At 31.6% G+C, this 21,754-nt stretch overlaps 2 protein-coding genes across 3 annotated transcripts in view; one reads left to right on the top strand and one right to left on the bottom strand.

Annotated features, from left to right (window-relative positions):
- Positions 1-1,449: 1,449 nt before the first annotated feature.
- Positions 1,450-21,754, top strand: part of LOC119602608 (cytoplasmic polyadenylation element-binding protein) — a 69,431-nt gene continuing 49,126 nt past the window's right edge. The window contains exons 1-2 of one of the 2 annotated variants that reach the window (XM_037954211.1): positions 1,450-2,056; positions 15,391-16,597. In XM_037954211.1, coding sequence (XP_037810139.1) covers positions 16,580-16,597 — 18 coding nt within the window. In that variant the 5' untranslated portion in view covers positions 1,450-2,056; positions 15,391-16,579. The remainder of the gene's footprint in view (positions 2,057-15,390; positions 16,598-21,754) is intronic. The other variant, XM_037954221.1, reaches the window with a different exon arrangement.
- LOC119602619 (astacin-like) lies at positions 19,428-20,765 on the bottom strand. Its single transcript, XM_037954233.1, has 2 exons — positions 19,857-20,765; positions 19,428-19,799 (listed from the first exon to the last, which is right to left on the bottom strand). Exons 1-2 carry the CDS (start codon positions 20,670-20,672, stop codon positions 19,587-19,589), a joined length of 1,029 nt encoding a protein of 342 aa, XP_037810161.1. The 5' UTR covers positions 20,673-20,765; the 3' UTR covers positions 19,428-19,586.

Genomic DNA, 21,754 nt, shown 5'->3' with positions numbered 1-21,754 from the left:
ACGGTATGACATACCAGCAATGTAAAAAGGTGTAGCTCCGTTGACGTCAACGAAGCTGGTTTGAAGTAAAAGCAGCGACTCGAATTAGGCGCGTAAAACACGAAAATATCTGAGGCGAAGCATATACATCGAACGTTGAGTAAAGTTCTACACCGGCCAAATTTCAATGAGCGGCTTATTATTAGATAAAAGAAAACTTGCTTAAATGAAAACAAATTAATTTTATATTGTAAAATTCCATAAATTTAGCGAAAGTGTTCTGTAAATTGTACAAAATATGGCGAAATTTTCAAGCCGTATTAAGCTGAAAAATTTTCGGCGGCGGCGGCTTTGACATTTTGTTCGGCGGCTTGGCTTAGTCGGCTTAGGCCGAATCGGCGCAAGTCTCTGATTTCCACAACAAAACAAACTGCCAAAATTGTGCAAAGTAATCAGCTGTTTAGTTGGTTTTGTTAGGTGTGGCATCTCTCTCTTATATTTGAATGACGACAGAGTATGGTTGCCAAGCTTTCAATTATTAAGAGTTGGCAGAGATAATTTCAAAACAACGTGAAACAAATAGAAATATAAAAATATGCGCAGGAGTAATAAATGCTCTAAAAACTAGAAAATATACCCTAAATATGCTATTAAAATCAAATCATGCGAAATTATACTCAATTATGTCAAAATTATTTAATTGCTGTAAAACGTCTAAATAAATACCTTTTCCATGAGTCCATACGACGCACCATAAAAAATATGCTTTTGCATATTTTGGTTACCCTATTAGCAACCCAGGCCAACAAAATTTGAAAAAAGTCGAAACCCAGAGACCAACGTTTTCCAGATATCGTGTCATGAAGTTTGAAAAACCCCCGTTTTAGGGCACATTTGAGACACTATACCAGCGCGAAGATACCTTTATTTATAAAATCTGTTATATCATCTGAAGTCCAATTAGTCGTATTTAAAATAAAGGTTAGAGCACTGTTTAATGCTTTTCTATTTTCGATATATCTGAAAAACCTAATGTGATTAATAAACTCGGATTCAAGGATGCTTAATATTTAGAAAAGTACACATTCTTTGTGCTCTGGGTTAAAAATTTGTTGGCCGGTGTAATTGGAGAGATATTCTGAAACGTTTAAAATTTATAAGAAAACAAAAAAAAATAAAATTAAAATATCCTTGGAACCAAAATTGCTCAAATATTTATTTTACAATATTAGTCATTTTAGCTAAATTATTCAATATTATATATTTTTATTTTTTTATGTTTTACATATTTTACATACATATATAACTACAACCATATAAAAATAACAACATTCCACATCAAATATCTTATTCTACACAATGGTAGCTCACAGCCACATCGAACGCTACCTATGCAACATGTCTGATGTTACAACCAACAAACACTCCTTTTGTATAAAACCAGAAGAAATTTTACTTTTTTCAATTCCTCAAAATCCTGCACAGTCTCTTGATTTTATTCGAAAGGTGAGGTTTTATTTTCTCAAGCACTTAAACCCTCTAAAAAGCACAATATTTGGAAAAAAATAAATATTTTTTAATTTCTTGAGGAATAAAAGAAAACAATTCTGCCGTTTTATAAAACTGTATTTTGTGTTTTATTTAATAAATTTTATGTCAAATAAATTTGTTCACTTATTGTTACAATAATCAAAAAAAAAAAAAAAACTGTTACAGTGGTTGTAGTTGTTTTTTATATTAAACACAAATAACAACAACAATTAAAAAGTAGTAAATTCCAAACGAACAAGTGTCACAAAAAATAAATGAATAAATAAAATCGAAATAAAAAAAAATCACAAATAACGGTGAATGAAATTTTTACGTTTTTAAAGCTGAATGTATTGAAATGTGTGCCTGTGACAGAGTTTAGTTTGTTGTCGCTTCTTTTAATAAAACGTGCGAATTAATTTCAAAAGTCTTAGAAAAACTACTAAAAATGTGCCATTATTAATAAAAAGTTTTAAAGAAATACTGAGTAAAAATAAATAATATTTGGGCCGCAAACTATAACCAGTTTTTTAACATTTGTGTAAAGGTAAGTTTCAATTTACTTTTAAATTAGTTGCAATTATAAAGAATCGTTTAATAGTTTCTAAAACAATTAGTAATAAATAATATGTAGCATCATATAAACTTTGTAAAAGTTCAATGCAGCATACCACAGAAGAAAAAAATGTAAAATAAAATCGGGAGGAGTCGTTCGTCTTTTTGTTCGTTTGTCACGTTTTTTTTTTCTTCCTTATTTTAGAGAGTGTGTTTTTTATTGTTGTACATTTTGCGTTAGTTGTAAAAATATTTCATTTTAGTGTATTTCTGCTATTGCTTTTGTAGTCGATGCTGTTATAGATTTTAACATTTTAAACACCACAACTTTAATAATTTCCATTCATACTGCCTTACAAATTGTATGTCATTATTGGGCTCCCCTTCGCACCACTCTACTCCATACTACTTTATCTTTTCCTTCATTCTAGTCATCATCTCTCACTCTCCTCCATCCATATACTATTTAACATCAACATCTGTCATTAGTGACCCTACTTTCTTTCTTCATATGAGAACATCATATATTGACAGTTAGTTGTTATTGTTGTTGGTTGGTTTTTTCTTCATACATATTACATTCGCACAAATTTTTTTGCTTTCCTTCTCTTATTTGAACTTTTGTAAAAATCGTTTACAACTTTGCCGGTTTTTACATTATTGTTTCTTTTTCTATGCCGCATTTCATTTATCTCATTTTAGAACAACATTATCATTCCGTACACTTTGTTATTAATCATATGTTTGCTGTCTGCTCTGTTCGGTAGGTTTAGAGAACAATGTTCAAAAAACAATAAACGGAGCTATGGGCTCCATTTTTCAAATAAAACTTTTCAAGTTAAGGTCCAAAAAGTTAAGTTGCAAAAAATCTCATTAAATACAATTGTGGCTATCTAGAGGAATAAAAGTGTTTGTAAAATATAGTATAACTTCTCAATGAACTAAGCAACTACAGCATAACCTAGACGTGACAAATTATTTAACACACTTTTGAATGTGTGTCACTTTACTACAATAATTCATCAATTTTACTTACAAAACCTCTTTTTAATCAGTATTGAATTTATTCCTAGTACATAGTCCAACGTCTTTATAATCAAGGGAAAAAAATATTCCGGTATATGATGGAATTTGTGCTTTTTGTTATTCACCGATTTGCAAGGGTGTGATGAATATTGATCAAGGGAAAATTTTTAATTTCAGTTTTTATTAATAAAAATTTTGTATACAATTGTTAATGGTTTTTCAATGATGTTGTGTTCATCTTCTTGCATTTAGTAACATATTTTCAACTTCAGCGGCCAAAATCTCATCCTGTAGGGTGTTGTCCACCCCACAAATAAGGCTTTTGAACTTCTTGAATACACTCTTTCGGCAAAAACTTCTTTTAAACACATGCACATTTTATAGTGTCCATTTTGGGAAAACAAATTGTAAAGCGACTCATTCGATTACTCGAATAGTAAATTTAAAAAATAAATTCACTTTCTGAGTCGATTAAGATACAAATATCCGTCCGTCTTTAAAGGAAAAAAAAGCAATACGTTAAATAATATTTATCGTAGAATGCTATACATGACGAAAATTTTATCTTTAAGTTTTTTGGAACCAAAATACTTTAAAAATATTTACAATTATTTTTTCTGCCATAAGCTCTAAATTAAGAAAGTTTTGAGATCTATTTGGATAAAATTGAAGAAACTTTTATTTGTACAAATTACACTGGGACTGACTACGCTTCCATGTAAACCAGGTCGAAATTTTCAATATATTTTAATGAAATTTGGACCATACATGTTTTTTCGACTCATGAAGCTTACTGAAAATAGATGAAATTAACTAACTTTTATATACATGTATTCCTCCTCCAAATTTTATAAGGATTTAAAGGTTTCATGGAAAATGTTTGTTGGTAAAAACAAATCTTTATTTAGTATTCACTGAATGCGCCATCGTACGATGTTGAGAAACTCAGTTTCCTGGACGTAATTCCTAAGAATTTTTCAATCATTGTTCGTCAGGGATGTTATATCCGGAATAATATTGCTCCCAAGATATTTTGATCTTTTTTTGGCGAAAGCTTGACAATGACAAAAAACGTGCTAAAAAGTCTCAATGTCCTCTTCAACATTCTGCCGAATCCGCTCGTCCAATTTTGTATTGCTGTGCCGGTAATCCTTTGTGTCCACTCAAAATATGTACCATGATACTAACCTCAGACTTGCTCAATTTTAAGGAGACTTTGTGGTTATACACACCGTTTTAGTATTCTAAGGGGCCTGCCTTATGGGTTTCTCTCACCCACATTTTTTTGTGTTCGTCAGGTTAACTACATCGAGCTCCCTTCCTTTAGGTTACTCGACTACTCCCGAGTGGCATGGTACCCATAAGTTGGGAGAGTATTCGGTTTGAGCTTTTTTACAATTCAATACGGTCATAGATTTAACTTTATCATCTGATATAACATTAATTGTATATTGTATGTTAAGCCCTGTGGGCGCCATATGTATGTATTCTAATCCAACTTACGCATTCCGTTATTGCTCGGACTTCTGCCTGGAAGCTAGTGTTGTGATTAGGTAAATGGTGTTATACTTCTTTTTCTGGGTCTTCAGAAAAAGGCCCACTTTGTCCCAATTGAGAGTCATCCATGTAGCAACGGATTCATATGGGTATTTCTTCTAATGTTCCTACGGGTATTTGTTCTAATGAGAATTTAAAAGAAATATTACTTTCAAATTAAATTTTTTCATTCTAAGTCCTTTTTTTACTTTATAATTTGTTATCGGTTTTTTAAACACTCAAAATGCCAGTTATCTCACGTTGCTTCGGAGAGAGCCCTCCAATCGACATATACCTTTATATAGGAAGTTGGAGGCCAACACAATAAATTAATCAAAAGTATTATTTGGTCACTACAAATTTAATTAAACATAACCTCAAACGAGGTAAGCAAACAACTCATAACTTGGAAACAGTTATACGGAGTAATAAACACCGTATAACTGTTTCCAAGTAATGCGTGCGAATGAGACGCTATCCTGACAACAAACATAACACTGACCGTCCTTATAAATGATGGCGATGATGCGAATTATGACTCCTTTTAGGTGATTTCGATAATAAATATTTAAGCCTTCTATAAAATCTTAAAAAAATTTTGAAAAGATTTAAGAAAAAACTTTTTAAACATAATTTTTGTTATATCGGGATTTTTGGGAATCCCTACTAGTAAAAAATATCAAAGGATTATAAGTCAATCGATTTGTTTTAAAACAAAGTTCAACTTTTACATTTCATTGTAACATTTATTAAAACATCAACACTCTACAAATGCATCAATTCATCGAGCATTATTTAAAATACTTAAATTCTTAATCCACTAACAAACTGATACACCAAAATGTGCAATGTACATAGTCTCGCACATGTAGAATAAAGAAGAAATCATCTTTTATACATACAATGTTCAATGTTGTTACCACTCACTTCTTTTTTCATTTAACCTCATTTTAAAATGTAAATCGCATTTTAATAAACCTCTTCCTTAACTTTTTCTTTGAATAATTTTGAGCTGCACTAGAATAAAACATAAAAAGGAAGAAAAACATCTTATATATATATTTGTATGTATAAATGCAACCATGTTTAGAACATATTGTTGTATGGACTTGGTTGAACTTTTATACGCCCAAACATTGATACTCTTCTATAGATACAGATGCTTACATATGTATGTACTTAGATATTCTAACAAAAGAGTGTTAGTTTTATTGGTAACTAATGGACTATTCATCAGTTTATTTGTAATAAAAATCCAAACATTCATATTAAAATTCTTGTTTCTTCTTGCCAGGCATTTGTACATACTTACATATGGGATGTTGGTTGTATTGTGTATTGAATGAATCTTTGTGTGTGTGTGGTTGATTTTTTTTACTATTTTCTATTATTTAACTAACTCTATTTTTCATTACCATTTTACTGCATTTTACTACAGTGCAACTAACACTGACATTCTACAATACAACATATTATTCACATAATAAGTACAATGTATAGTATTTGTTAATGTGTGTATACTGCGAGTCAGATATCTAAATAATGAACTCTTTGATATTGATATTTTTTAAAAATTAAGGAATACTATGTGCCTGTCTTTGAACAGTTTATTTTTTATGATTGATTGCGCTTAAATGGCTAGAATATAAAGGCGTAGCATCCCTGCAAAAATTGAGACTACTCCGCAAACGCGTGAAAAGAGTACTTCTCAAAGGACTGGTCCAAAACTAATCCAAATATATGGAAACATATAGTCCTAGGTGAGGACCACGTAATTAATCAATACATAACATCGGAGTAATACCAAAACTACTCCTTTGCTAAAATTATGGCAGTACATGATACGCAACTAGGTCGCATGTAATGCAGGCTATGAACTATAGAATTGATTATAGTCTGGACTATAGAATAGACTATAGTCTGGACAATAGAATAGACTATAGCCTGGACTATAGACTATAGTCTGAACTATAGAATATACTATAGTCTATACTATACAATACAATAGACTATAGAATATACTATAGTCTGGACTATAGAATAGACTATAGTCTATATAGAATAGACTATAGTTTATAGAATATACTATATCCTGGACTATAGAATAGACTAAAGTCTAGAACGGAATATAGCCTGGACTAAAGAATAGACTGTAAACTGGACTAAAGAATAGACTGTAAACTGGACTATAGAATAGACTACAAACTGGTGTTTTCCAAAAAATAAATATGATCCATTTCTGCATTACATAGGACCACTAAACAGATCATGTACTCCAATATTTAACAGAGGATTGGTATTAATTCAATATAGAATAACCGCTCATTCTGCATGCTTTAAAATATATTTTGGGACAATTCGACAGAGTTCAGGAGAGACCGAAGGTACTTAGAGGACGTGTGTCCGATATTCGCAGATTCATAGGCAAAACTCCTTCCATGGTCGATTTAACAGTGGATCACATAATACATTACAGGAAAACATTTTAGACGCAATGTACTTTTGTGCCTTCTTAAAATTTAATAATTTGTTCTAGGCGAGAATTCCCGGATTCGTGAAAATTTCTAAATTAATCCCATTTTCCCGGGAAATGAAAACATAACTACTACTCTATTTTTCACAATATATTTACCTAATCCCAACACAATGTTTCGGGGTCATCCCCTGTGGAATTCCATTTATCCGAGAAATGAAAACACTCAGGGAATAGAGGTCATAGCCTATGGTATGGTTTAAGTCCAAAAGTGCTACATATATGACCGTGTGGGTATAAAACGGACATCATATGGGAGAAGGATATAGATAAAAACTAAAGTGTTAATACTTTAAAGTCTCTGCTTTAGATCAATGTGTATCAATGTCTGTGTGTGTGTAAGTAAGTTTATGCAGAGCATTTTTTCTATTTGGCTCCACTACCAAAACGTCTCCATAGCACATACATTTCGAGTTAAAATATGCACACGCACATCGACGTAGTCGTGCTTGGTACATGAAAGATGTTGTTTGGCTGTATTCGAATTCGTCGTTTGGTTTGTATTAAAAAGGAGTAAAGTTGAGATAGTAATACAACTATTTGAAAATGTACACATTTCATCACTTCAAAAGAAGAAAATACTACCACTAAACACACATGTACTTAGTATGTGTATAAAATGTAAAATAAAACATAAAAAAACCCAACGACAACAGTCTGACAAATGTCTCTTTATTTCTGTTTTTTGTTCAACCATTCTTCTCCCCTTTAACGTATTCGATATTTCGCTTTCAAACGCCACATTGTGATGAGGACATACATACGTACAAGGAAGCGCAAAGGACGAGTAGATCGTATAAATTCTTGAATTTTACTTTGAACTCCAAAACCATGTGTTCGCACTTTGTTTTAAAAGTTGTGACAGTATGTGTCTCTTGTTGGGTATGTGTTTGCGTGTATGAGAAAAGTTCAACAACACATACAAATATACTCGAACATCATGTACTTTATTATGAAGGCTTCTATTTCGCTAATATTTTACTTCATTTTCCTTTTTTTGAAATAAATACATAGATGAAAATAACTAATATTGTGTATTAGAAGTCAGCGTCTTTGGTTTTCGCTCATGTTGCTTGTCATCTCATCATCAACATCTTCATCAACGGCTGTTGGTTAATGGGAATATTTAAAACTTGCTCCTTTTAGATATTAAATTATTTTCTCATTTATATTTCCTAAATTTTAAAGTCTTAAAATGTGTTAATTTTATGTCAAGTATAGACTTTTTCATTTAATGGGTCTTTAAGATATTTATGAAACGATTTGTCTGTTTCTTTAACAGTTAACTAATTGATATTTTTAAGTAGTTTTAATGTACGTTAAGATACTAAAATTAATCAAAAATCTCAATTAGTGTAAATGAAGACATACATTTTGTAGTTAACTAGAGTATAACTAATGCGGACTTGGGAGATATGGAATTACAAGTTAAAAATTTAAATATATTAAAGTTGTCCAGTTGTCCTTCAACAACCTCAGAAATTTTAAAAACTTTATAATTTTACAAACAAAGTTTAACACCTTTTTAATATCGTTCAGCATTTATTCAATTATCATTTTTTTCTTAAGTTTCTTCTCTTTATAAAAAATATTGTTTATAGTTTTTACTCAAAACTGCGGATTTTTATATCCAACTTACTTGTTTCAGGAAATATTGCAAACTTATTTTCAAAGTTCGTCGAGAGCACTCTCTTTGGTGTGTATGTTGTTGGGTAGGGTCAATTATAGATCGATCCTCATAAAATTGGTTCTTATGAAACATGTTAATGTCGAATCTTTACTAGTATTTTTAAGCCAGTTGTGACTCGAAAAGCTTTACGTGAGTGCCTGCCGTGTTGGCCTATCTCACTGTGGGCTTTTTCATTCACTGGGTGAGCAAAAATATAACGACTCACCATCGCCCCTTTGTGTATCTTACACGCAGGTTGCAATTTACGTATATGGATGCTGGTCCATTATACGCGTACTTTGCTCAAGCACTCGAGCTATATAATTTCTTGCCATAGTAGTCCCGTTGTGGAAGAACAGGTGTCATGAGCAAGCTCAATCTAACCCCGACAAAGGAATAGGCTATCACTGGTTAGAGTCAATATGTAGAAGGGGCGTACCCAAACATTCTCATCATCTAAAGATTCACCCCAGTGCATTCCTGAACCTCTTAAAGTCGCCTAACCACACTACTGAGATGGCTTCTGTTGATTCGGCAACAGCACCTAGGGGACGTAATTAGTAGTCCGAAACAGTGGCCACCAAGACCCACTGTGATAAGTTGAGCATGTTTTAGAGTAAACTCTAACACACTCAACCATGAAGGAAAATCACCGTGAATTGTAAACACCAGTTTATAGTCCCGGCAGGCTAGAGGTATTGGTAACACCTCTTTTCAGGAAACATGCCCGGGGGGCAGCCAGTTGTGACTAGAAATGCCGAAGTACTTTACGTAAGTACCTGCCGTGTTGGCCTATCTCACGGTGGACTTTTTCATCCACTGGGTGAGCAAAAATAGCCAGTTGTGACCGTTTCAAAACAAGACTTTATTATATTGTTTTCAAATTCAATCTTACAATAGACAATATTATGTATATTAAAATGTTAATGTATAATTGTTGCAGCACATTTGCTATTGTTAGATTAAATGTTTAATATGTCGTCAGTTTCGCAAAAAAAAACACTTTGAAATAAAATGCATTTAAATTTATTAATAAACCTTTTAAAATGTAACATGTTCTGGAAGTGCAACAAATGCTAACCTAAGGGCCATTAATAGTCCATTACTGTTTATAAACAATACATTCGGAACAACGACGACAACTACATACAAATATACTTACTCTGCTGTGCTCTAGTAGTCATTGGTACTTTCTTTTGTTCACTCATTTCATGCTGATTTATAGTTCTAATAATAATGTGCTTTTTTTTCCATTGAGCCTGTTCCGTATACCATTAGAAGAACTCCCTTTCCATACATCCGCACTTAGCTCATCGTCATCAAAGTGTATGTATGTGTGTTTGTGTGTTGTTCCACTGTTTTCATACAAAGATTCGTAATACTCATAAAACTTTCTCATCTTTTTTGCATTATTTCTAAGCAAAAGGATTACACTTACATAAAAAACCCATTTGTAGACGTAACGGCTCGGTATGTTTTTTGCTTTTTTGGTTTTCGTTGTTATATTCCTTTCTTATGAACTTATGTGGTAAATTGCTGTTTTTTCCTCTTTACTTGTCGCAATTCTGACCCCTCTTGCTAACAAACTTTTTTCCTTGTCTTCGAACTTATAGCGAATATGTTTTTTTTTTGTTCTCAGAATACATCTTCCTGCCTATTTCTTACTTGCGTATTTTTTTCACTTCCATCTAAGTATGCGTCTTAAAATTATAATGACAACTATGTGTACGTTAAAAAATTACGATGGAAATAGTACTAGTACCAGAATGAAAAAGTGGTTGGGACAGATTGGGGTAGCAGCAAGCTTAAATTCACAAAAACAGCAGTAGCATTAGTAGTTGGGAACACAAACAAAAAAATTAAATAGACTACAACAACCAAACTCCACTTGTTTCTTCTTAAAGAATATTCATTAGTTCATTCTACGTACTTAACTTTTTCCATATTGTTAAATTTTTTGTTTTATTTTCATCATACTCCCGACCCATATCCTTGTTTTACCCAATATACACACATTTACACTCACACATCCTATTCTACCATATTCAACTTATTTTCCACACTCTAGTTTTTAGTTTTTTTTTTTCGGGGGAAAAATAATGCCGCCAGTTTCGTAGCCAAAAAAAAGCTGAAGACGAAAAAAACGTGCCTGTATGTGTGAATCGACTTCAAACGATTTTGGTTAATACCATATTTTCCATTTGAAATGATTTTGATAGTATGACGACTTGTCGGCTTTTATGTATGAAAGGACGCATGAACAAATGAACGAACAAACTCAACTGTGTTGAACGAAAGAGGCAACCAAACGATGGCTGTAAGTAAACGAGAGGAAAAGGAAAAACATTTCTTTTCAGGTTAATTGCTTATTTTAAATTGAATTCTATTATAGTTTTGATTTTAATTCTGTTATTTTCGTCAAACGGGTTAATTATTTAATTATTAACACTTTATTGAAGAATCTAATTATAATTTGAGGAGTAATGCTTAGGACTGACTACGAATGTTTGAATCTGTGTATGTTTGTACTATGTAAAACTTTTAAAAATATATATAAATGAAACGACAATTTACACAGTAGATCTAAGCTTTTATGAGTCTGATTGTAACTGAGTCGATAGAAAAGGAAAGAAACCACAACAAATTTACGATGGAAAAGGCAACTACTTTAAAATGGTTAAAAATAGTAAAGAAAATTAAATGAAGCAAATAAAATAATAAAATAATATATTTACAGGTTTATATATAGGCGTTCCGATTCATTGTAGGTGATACTGTGACAGTGATGTGCAACACATACATTTTTTACTGATTATAAATCTTATTAGATACACTCATATATCAATTCCGATAAGCTTACTTCTTAAGAGCAAAAGATGTGCAAAATTTAAAATCATAGGTTAAATAGTTTTCAATCTATTCGAAGGTCGAATGTCTAAGTTACAATCATAAATTTTCTATTTCTTTTGGCATCACTTGCATCTTTAAAACAAAACATCAAATTTGATTTTTTAAAGTTTTAAAGTAAAAGTATATTTGTATTCTATGGGCTATAATTCAATGGAATAGGTATAAGAGAACCCCTGCATTTTTTGATATACCACTGAGTTATTTAAGGGTCGGGTGCACCGGTAGGCTATGAGGATATACATATATTATATCGGATCTGAAGAAATAAACATAGAACGTTATCGTACCTATTGTGAGCTCCTTTTGTATGAAACATATTGGTGGAAAACCTTATGTAGTGATTTATGAATGCATGACGTAGTTCCTGAGAATTTTCTAGTTTGTGTTCTTGATAGATATAATATCCGGCTTAACGTCGCTCCAAAAATATTTGGTTATAATTTAGACAAAAGTTGATTAATAAGTAAATTAAAGTAAATTAATAGAGTATTGTACCAGGAAACCTGATACGTACCAGCCTATCTTAAAAAAGTTCAAAGCATACAAAAAATCACAAATTTTACTCCGTCTACTAAATATCTAAGTTTTTATCAAACATTTAATTTTTAACAAAAATTTTATTTCTTGCTAAACATTTTTTTAATAAAACTGTTGTTAAAAATTGTATTTTCCGCTAAAGGTATTTACTTTTTCAAAAATGCAATATTTATACTTTACACCACATTAGTGGGGTTTGTGCTGAAGTTTGTAACTCACAATTTTATTTCAAACCGATTTTTTAGTGAAAACATAAAAGTAAATTTTCTGGCTAAACGGAAGGTCCTAGGGCGAAAAGGATTAAAATCTGTGATCACTTTTGTTTCCCACCAAAATTCCATTTTTGAGTAAAAGTCCATTTTATGGCTAAACAAAAGGTTCTAGGGTAAAAAGAATTAAAAACTGTGATCACCTTTATTTCCCACCAAAATTCGATTTTTGAGCGAAACTCACCAAAATTCCATTTTTGAGTGAAAACATAAAAGTACATTTTCTAGCTAAACGGAAGGCAAAAGGACAAAAAGGACTAAAATCTGTGATCACTTTTATATCCCACCGAATAACGATTTTTGGTGAAAACGTAAAAGTCCATTTTCTGGCTAAACGGAAAGCCCTAGGGCAAAAAGGATTAAAATCTGTGATGACTTTTACTTCTCACCAAAATTCAGATTTTGAGTGAAAACATAAAAATTCATATTCTGGCTAAACGGAAGGCCCAAGGACAAAAAGGATTAAAATCTGTGATCACTTTTATATCCCACCGAATAACGATTTTTTGGTGAAAACGTAAAAGTCCATTTTCTGGCTAAACGGAAGGTCCTAGGGCAAAAAGGATTAACATCTGTGATCACTTTTGTTTCCCACCAAAATTCAATTTTTGAGTGAAAACATAAATGTCCATTTTCTGGCTAAACGGAAGGCCCTAGGGCAAAAAGGATTAAAATCTGTGATGACTTTTACTTCTCACCAAAATTCAGATTTTGAGTGAAAACATAAAAATCCATTTTCTGGCTAAACGGAAGGCCCAAGGACAAAAAGGATTAAAATCTGTGATCACCTTTATATCCCACCAAATAACGATTTTTTGGTGAAAACGTAAAAGTCCATTTTCTGGCTAAACGGAAAGCCCTAGGGCAAAAAGGATTAAAATCTGTGATCACTTTTATATCCCACCGAATAACGATTTTTTGGTGAAAACGTAAAAGTCCATTTTCTGGCTAAACGGAAGGCCCTAGGGCAAAAGGGATTAAAATCTGTGATCACTTTTGTTTCCCACCAAAATTCGATTTTTTAGTGAAAATATAAGAGTCCATTTTCTGGCTAAACGGAAGGCCTTAGGACAAAAAGGATTAAAATCTGTGATCACTTTTTTTCCCACAAAAACTAAGTTTTTTAGTGAAAACGTAAAAGTCCATTTTCTGGCTAAACGAAAGGTCCTTGGGCAAAAAAGATTAAAATCTGTGATCACTTTTACTTCTCACCAAAATTCGATTTTTGAATGAAAATATAAAAGTCCATTTTCTGGCTAAACGGAACGCCCTAGGGCAAAAAGGATTAAAATCTGTGAACACTACCAAATATCATTTTTTTTATGTCATATCCCGACAGAGTCTGACCTGATGAATTTTAATGACTCTAGTCCCATACAAAGCCCCCTTCACAATTTTATTCAACAATAAATGACTTAAGTATATTTGAGGAAAGGTGTAATTCAACTTAAATGCTTTATTATGAAAACTAAATCACATTTTATTTTTAACACTGATGTAGAGTAGTATATGGTCGGCCTGGCCTGACTATAATTTCTTACTTGTTTTAATAAAAGAAACAAAACGGAGTCTCTTCGACTCTACTTGACTGTTCGCGCCTTAACCATATTCGACTGTGCCAAAACCTTTATACCCTTCACTATTGTATGTTTATAAAAAATGTTCAATACGTATCTTATTACAAAAAAAATCAGTTGGAAAATGAAAAATTGCCAGAAAGTCGCATTTTATAGATCTGCATTAAACCAGTTGAAGTTGAAGTACCAAGTTATTGAAAACTCAAAAAGTACCAGTTAAAGAACGAAAATGTTCCAAAAAATGGTTCTTGGTACCAGAGTTACAAATTACACACCAATAGCATATTTAATTTTCCCTGCTTAATTTCCTACACACAATTTTCCATCTCTGATATAGGTAAGAACAACACACACTGAGGTTGTCTCGGATTTTTGCTCATATCTCCATTATTGAAGAACCGATTCTGCTGATTTTAATTAGGGAACTTCTCGAAAGCATGTCTGACAAAATTATTGAAGATTTGGATCTCGAAGATATCTGGGGTCTTCAGTAAATTGGTTTCAACCAATATACAAACTGTCATAGCTTAATCGACTCCGCTATCTATAAGGATCTAGAACATGAATGTGTATACTTTATGGGGTCGGCTCACGAAGATGAAGGCTATAAAAACAAATAAATAATAAAAAAAATTTATTTAAACATATATTTTAACCCTCTTATTCACGAACAAAACAGTTTATAAATTAGATTTTGTATGGAAATATTGTTTTATAAACCTTTTATAAAATAAAAATGTTGTTTGTGAATAAGGGGGTAAGTTTACTGTGGGCAAAAACAAAAAATTTAGCTTTAACTGCCTAAACGTTTAACTTCTTATTTAAATCTTAATTCATATATTTTTTGGCTTTAGATTCCCCCTTAGTTCATTTAGTTCCAAGTGTAAGCTGTCATTTCTCTTAAGGGAAACAGTGCTTACATCAATACTAATAACATATTACCTCCAACCATTCTATCTTATTTAAAATTATAATATCTTCGAAAAGCTTAAGAGCCAACAAAAAAAATATTTCCCCATTAACAAACATAAATCTGTAATCATTGAAAATTTGATAACAAGTACTTAATAAGAAAAGAATAAAACACATTGGCTCCATGATATTGAGCATTTATATAAAAATCACACCTTATTGATATTTATTAACCTTTTGCAATGAAAATATATTCATGATTTTAAAGTAGCGTTATTCTTTTTATGTTGTTTTTTTTTTGTAATTTATGTTTTTTTTTGCTTTTTTCCAATTTCTTTACCGTCTGTCTACTTACAGTATTATGTGCGAAAATCAAAATTATTGCAAGGAAAAGATATCAAAACAAGGCATAAAATTTGCATCATTCAAAGGCTAGAACAGATAGTCAGCTACAGCTACATCGTGCTACAGGGACACAGCCTGAGACACGAGACGTGTACGTACGTAATATACATTGTGTGAGAAAAAACACACACTCTCACATAAATAAATAATAAATGTTCCTTCAATGATGAAACCACCAAAGCAAATCTAAACCAGACATTTGCTACATACAATACAGAGGAAAAAAGTCAACAACAATAACAATAACAACAATTCCGAGAAAAGAACAACAAAACAAACAACGACAGGATAACAGCAGAGCGAAAAAAACACAAGAAAAGTTATAAACATACAAGGACTAACAACATAAAACATGTTGAGGTTGTAAATAAAACTTCACGTATCAAACTCAAACAATATTTGAGAAAAATCTGTACATGGTTTTTGTTTTATTTTCCTGCTTCATTTTTGTATACATTACGGAAGCGGAAGTGTTCTAAAGGAGAGCATTTCTAAAGTGCTGATGAGCGAGCGGCATTTGCAAAAAGGTCTGCACACAACGAATACACGAATAACACACAAACACAAATACACACGTATGGATGGATAAATTTATTATTAAATATTAAAAAACAGCTGTTTTTACATCGTGCATGTTGTTTTCGTTGTCGTCATCATCAGTCGTCGTTATCATACGAATCCGGTCTTTAGTTGTGTATGTAGTAGTAAATACAACTGTTCGTTGTTTTTCCTGAAAAACGCCGGTTTTATACGAATTGTTGTTGTTGTTGTCGTTTTTTTCTTTTTCATTGTTTTGGTATTGTTCCTGTATATGTACGAACACAAGAGTTCGAGTGAGTGTTCATAGTACGTTTTACAAGTCCCCATTGACACCCAATGTGAGTAGCTGCTGTTGATGTACGTTCATTTTATCCTAAAGGGACAAGTTCCTCTCTCATACTAGGACTCTCGAACATACAGACACACACACCCAAAAACACAAAAGTCACACAACAACATACACACATACTTTTAAACTCACTAGAGGAGAGGCAAAATATAAACCAACAAAACCAGTAAAACTCCAACTCAACTTATTTTGTCTTTTAATCTAACGATATCGGTGGAAAAAAGTGTGGAAATTGTATTTTTATTCAAAACAATGCCTTCACTGCAACAGGTATGTAAATAACAAAAACAAAAAAACACATTCATACAAAAATAGCAAAAACAATTTAAAAGCTCTCACACTCGCACACTTCACAGTAAATAAACAAAATAATGAAAAAAAATACGAACCCTTTTATTATTTAATACAATTGCTGCTCTAGGACTAATAGTACTTATGTTTAAGGATGTGCCTATGGAAATGGAAAATAAAGTGTACCTTTATAGGTTTTATTGTAACAGGTTCTTAGGGTATTTAGTGGTTTGTCTGGTACAACAGAAAATAAAAATAGGGTCTATAAGGGAATTACAGACCGTATAAAAATCCTACAGTATGATTTAACATACATATGAAACTCATTTCAGAACATTTATTGATCCCAAAGAGCACTATATGTTTATGATTCTATGAAAGTTTGACATACATATGAACATACATAGTCCATCAGAGGGTTATTTACAGTCATTTAATCAGATACCAATTGACATAACCACATAGTAAATCGAAAGAAGTTACTACCGACAGATAAAACTACTAGGATTTTTTCCGATAGGAATGCAAGTAGATCACTCTAGGTCTATTTCAAAAACCTCAGGTTTGGTTTGAATACCTTTGATTATATCGCTTAGTCATAAATTTTAAAAAAAAAAATGTTAAAATGTAGAATTAAGGATATTGTACGTACATAAGTATTTGTGTTTGTAATTTTTTATTTATTTTGTCTTTGTGGCTTTATAAGATTCACCTTGATTTTGTTACTGTTTATACAGTATGTCACATTATTCATTCGCATTATTTATGTACGTGTACCTCCACATCAGTGTTGCAAAAATACAATGTAACCGTTTTTATTTAAATGTCTTTGGTTGACTATATACTAGTACACTATAAACTAGTCTATAGACTAGACTATAGACTAGACTATAGACTAGACTATAGACTAGACTATAGACTAGACTATAGACTAGACTATAGACTAGACTATAGACTAGACTATAGACTAGACTATAGACTATAGACTAGACTATAGACTAGACTATAGACTAGACTATAGACTAGACTATAGACTAGACTATAGACTAGACTATACACTAGACTATAGACTAGACTATAGACTAGACTATAGACTAGACTATAGACTAGACTATAGACTAGACTATAGACTAGACTATAGACTAGACTATAGACTAGACTATAGACTAGACTATAGACTAGACTATAGACTAGACTAGTAGACTAGACTGTAGACTAGACTGTAGACTAGACTATAGACTAGACTATAGACTAGACTATAGACTAGACTATAGACTAGACTATAGACTAGACTATAGACTAGACTATAGACTAGACTATAGACTAGACTATAGACTAGACTATAGACTAGACTATAGACTAGACTATAGACTAGAGTATAGACTAGACTATAGACTAGACTATAGACTAGACTATAGACTAGACTATAGACTAGACTATAGACTAGACTATAGACTAGACTATAGACTAGACTATAGACTAGACTATAGACTAGACTATAGACTAGACTATAGACTAGACTATAGACTAGACTATAGACTAGACTATAGACTAGACTATAGACTAGACTATAGACTAGACTATAGACTAGACTATAGACTAGACTATAGACTAGACTATAGACTAGACTATAGACTAGACTATAGACTAGACTATAGACTAGACTAAGACTAGACTATAGACTAGACTATAGACTAGACTAGACTATAGACTAGACTAGACTAGACTATAGACTAGACTATAGACTAGACTATAGACTAGACTATAGACTAGACTATAGACTAGACTATAGACTAGACTATAGACTAGACATAGACTAGACTATAGACTAGACTATAGACTAGGACTATAGACTAGACTATAGACTAGACTATAGACTAGACTATAGACTAGACTATAGACTAGACTATAGACTAGACTATAGACTAGACTATAGACTAGACTATAGACTAGACTATAGACTAGACTATAGACTAGACTATAGACTAGACTATAGACTAGACTATAGACTAGACTATATTTAAGTAATACTAAATACTACACTGCAGGGCTTCTATTCATGTGAATGAGTTAATGTGCATAAGTATGATTGTGTGCATTTGTATGCTTGGCTTTTTATAACAAGTGGTTGTTTCTATGTGAGTTTGGAGGACATCATACATATATAATTTCTATTGAAGTGAATGTGTATGAATAAAATGTTCCATGATTTTATTGTATTTGTTTTTATGTATTGTCACTTTGCTACATTAAAGGTGCCCACATGATGATGCATGTCTAGGAAGTTAAATAAATTGCTACATTTACTTTTTTACTTATACATATTAAAAAGTGTATGTTGAGCCTAATTTTAAGATTTATAATTATATATTTTATATAATTTTTTATTTTTTACTAAAGTTTCCAATTTGATTAAAAACAATTTTTGAACAATTTAGTATTAAGGAAAAGAGCAATAACATAGTCCATTGTTAACGGATTTTTAAAAACTCATGAATATACATAATTTTCAAAATATTATTAAAAGGCCTTAGCTTCTATTTTCTAAATTCAACGAACCTTAAATTGGTTGATATTCAACCTTACTGCTGACTTTTAAATGCATAAAGGTACGAAAACCTGGATTTTTTTCTCTAACTCAAGATTTTGGAGGTGTTTGGGAATTCTTAAAACCAGATTCTTGTTATACTCCGAAGAACCTTTCAGAAAAATTATATCACTTCCCAGATATTTGTTACAAACTCGATTTAAAATGAATTAATTGTTTGCACAGAAGAGGTAGTTATGTGATGCACAGTGTTTTGCTTTCTAAATAAATATTAATATTTTATTTTTAAAAATGTAATTGTAATACTTTGGTATAAGAATTTTTCTTAAAAACTAACATGTCCGAATAAATAATCTAATAGATTTTGATTTTATATATTTTGCCATGATTCCAATTAATTTTTTAAGTCCTATTTTAAATTTAAGACGAATGCTCATCGCCTAAACCTAAACCGGTTAAAATGCCACTAACAAAACTGCCAACCAAACTGTTATCCACACCTTGACCACCACTACCCGGTGCGGGAGCAGGAGTTTGAGCTGGGGCACCACAATCATACATTTTATTAAGTTTTTCTACATCAGATGCAGAGAATCCATCACGTTGGCCCATTTTTGTACTGCCCATATTTTGCTAGAAATAAAAGAAACATTACTAATAGTTAATTGAACTACAAAACTTAAAACTTACCCTAGGAATAATAGTAGGACGCCCATTAGTGGAGAAAGCATTGGCTGAATAGTGCATAACACTGCCATAATCGTAGGGTACTCCAAAAGCAATGGTCTTAGCAGCTCTATCAAAGTTAGACACAGCACTGGGTTGGATGTTTTCATATTGAATGGACACATATGAGTCACGTTCTTCACGATTTTGTTCATGCAAGAAACCCAAAGCATGCATAAGTTCATGTATGGCAGTACCAGGTTTTGTTAAACAACCAGGAGATTGTAAATTCACTTCTTGTTTACCACCAACACGTCCAACCGAAGACCAACAGCCCGAATTGCCACTAACAATGGAAACATAATCCTGTTCATTGCTGCGTGGTACAAAACGTATACAAGTGCGTCGATGGTATTCATTGATGGCATTTTCAATTATGGACATATCACGATCATTAAAGTTACCACGAATTTCATAGGGTACAATACCCTTTGGCCAGCGTGAACTTTGTGATGTTAGACCATTTTTCATGATCACCATTTGTTTGGGTATCAATATATCACCCTCCAGATAGGTACCCAATTCTTCAGGATTAACATTATACTCTTCTGGTGTATAATTGGCCACCATGCGAGCTGTATGTTGATCATCGGGCTCCCCAAATAGTGCTGAGCCATAAAAACTCAAATCTATAACATCCTTTGAATGCTCAACTTCATTTTCTAGGGTATTAGCTTCAACTACTACAGTATCGTCTTCATCGTCTATTAAGGGTATTAAGGGTATGCTGCACACTTGTCCTACCACCAAAACTAATAAAATTGCTGAGATTTTAAACATTTTGTTAAGATTTTCCTTTTTTAATTTTTTCAATGAAACTTGTATGTTTTTCCTTAAGTCGGATTTAAGCTTCTGTTGTAAGCTTTGATTGAATTCTGTACTTTTCCTGAAAATATTTTTAACTATTTATATGTTCACAGCGGGCTATCTAGTCCATTACTTTCTGTCCAATTAACATTATTATCTAATTATTTTCACTTTACCTTTTTTCTTGCAACTTCTTTTATTTAAATTTATATTTAAACTTACTTATCGCTCGCCCATCGTTAATTAATTTATTTTTATATATTTTTCTTTAATGTTAGCCTATGCTTTTGTATACAACTATTTTATATTTAAATATTTACCTACTTTTGTGTTTTTGTTCTTATAAATATTTCATTACCACATTTCTAACAAAGTCTTAAATTCTAAATTTATTCATGAATGGTTTTTTTTTTCATTGGCACAACTTTGCCGACCTTTTGTGTTGAATTTGAATATTTAAGATAATTTCATACATACACTTATTTGCATAATTAAAATATTTGTAAGAATTCTCAAAATATTTGTATGAAAAATAAAAAGTTTATTCAATAAAAAGGGTAAAGCTAATCCTATAATTTTAAATACCTAAGATGGACTACTTTAAGATTATATAGCGCTATTTTTGATGGATCCCTTGGATCTGTCATTAAAGTTATACTCGAAAACTCAATGTCTATGTTTATGAAATGTATTGTTTTATTTTAAGTAATACTTTTTTAAAAAACTTTTAATAGTATCGTACTTACTATTTGAAAGTATAAAACTGCAAATTTTTAAGACCGTAGATAGATCCATCTGTCAGTTATAAGTTCAAAAACTTGAAAAATTATGAAATTTTCCATTTTGTTTTTATAAAATTTGTATAATAACACAGGCCAATAAAATGAAGGTTTGACACCAATATAACTGTTTTTTATGTATTTTTAGCTGCTGAAACCAGATTCTGTTTGAACTGTTTTTCTCTATCGCCCACAATTTTCTCGCAAAATGCCATTGAATATTTACCTAATATATTACGGACATTTTATATAATTAAAAACTATATTTACGTTTAA

Source organism: Lucilia sericata, unplaced genomic scaffold (assembly GCF_015586225.1).
Source record: "Lucilia sericata isolate MDLA Ls3-8-SP2 unplaced genomic scaffold, ASM1558622v1 Contig000007F_arrow, whole genome shotgun sequence".
Taxonomy (NCBI): Eukaryota; Metazoa; Arthropoda; class Insecta; order Diptera; family Calliphoridae; genus Lucilia; species Lucilia sericata.
The sequence above is the reverse complement of the archived record's forward strand: the minus strand, read 5'-3'. Positions and strand labels throughout refer to the sequence as shown.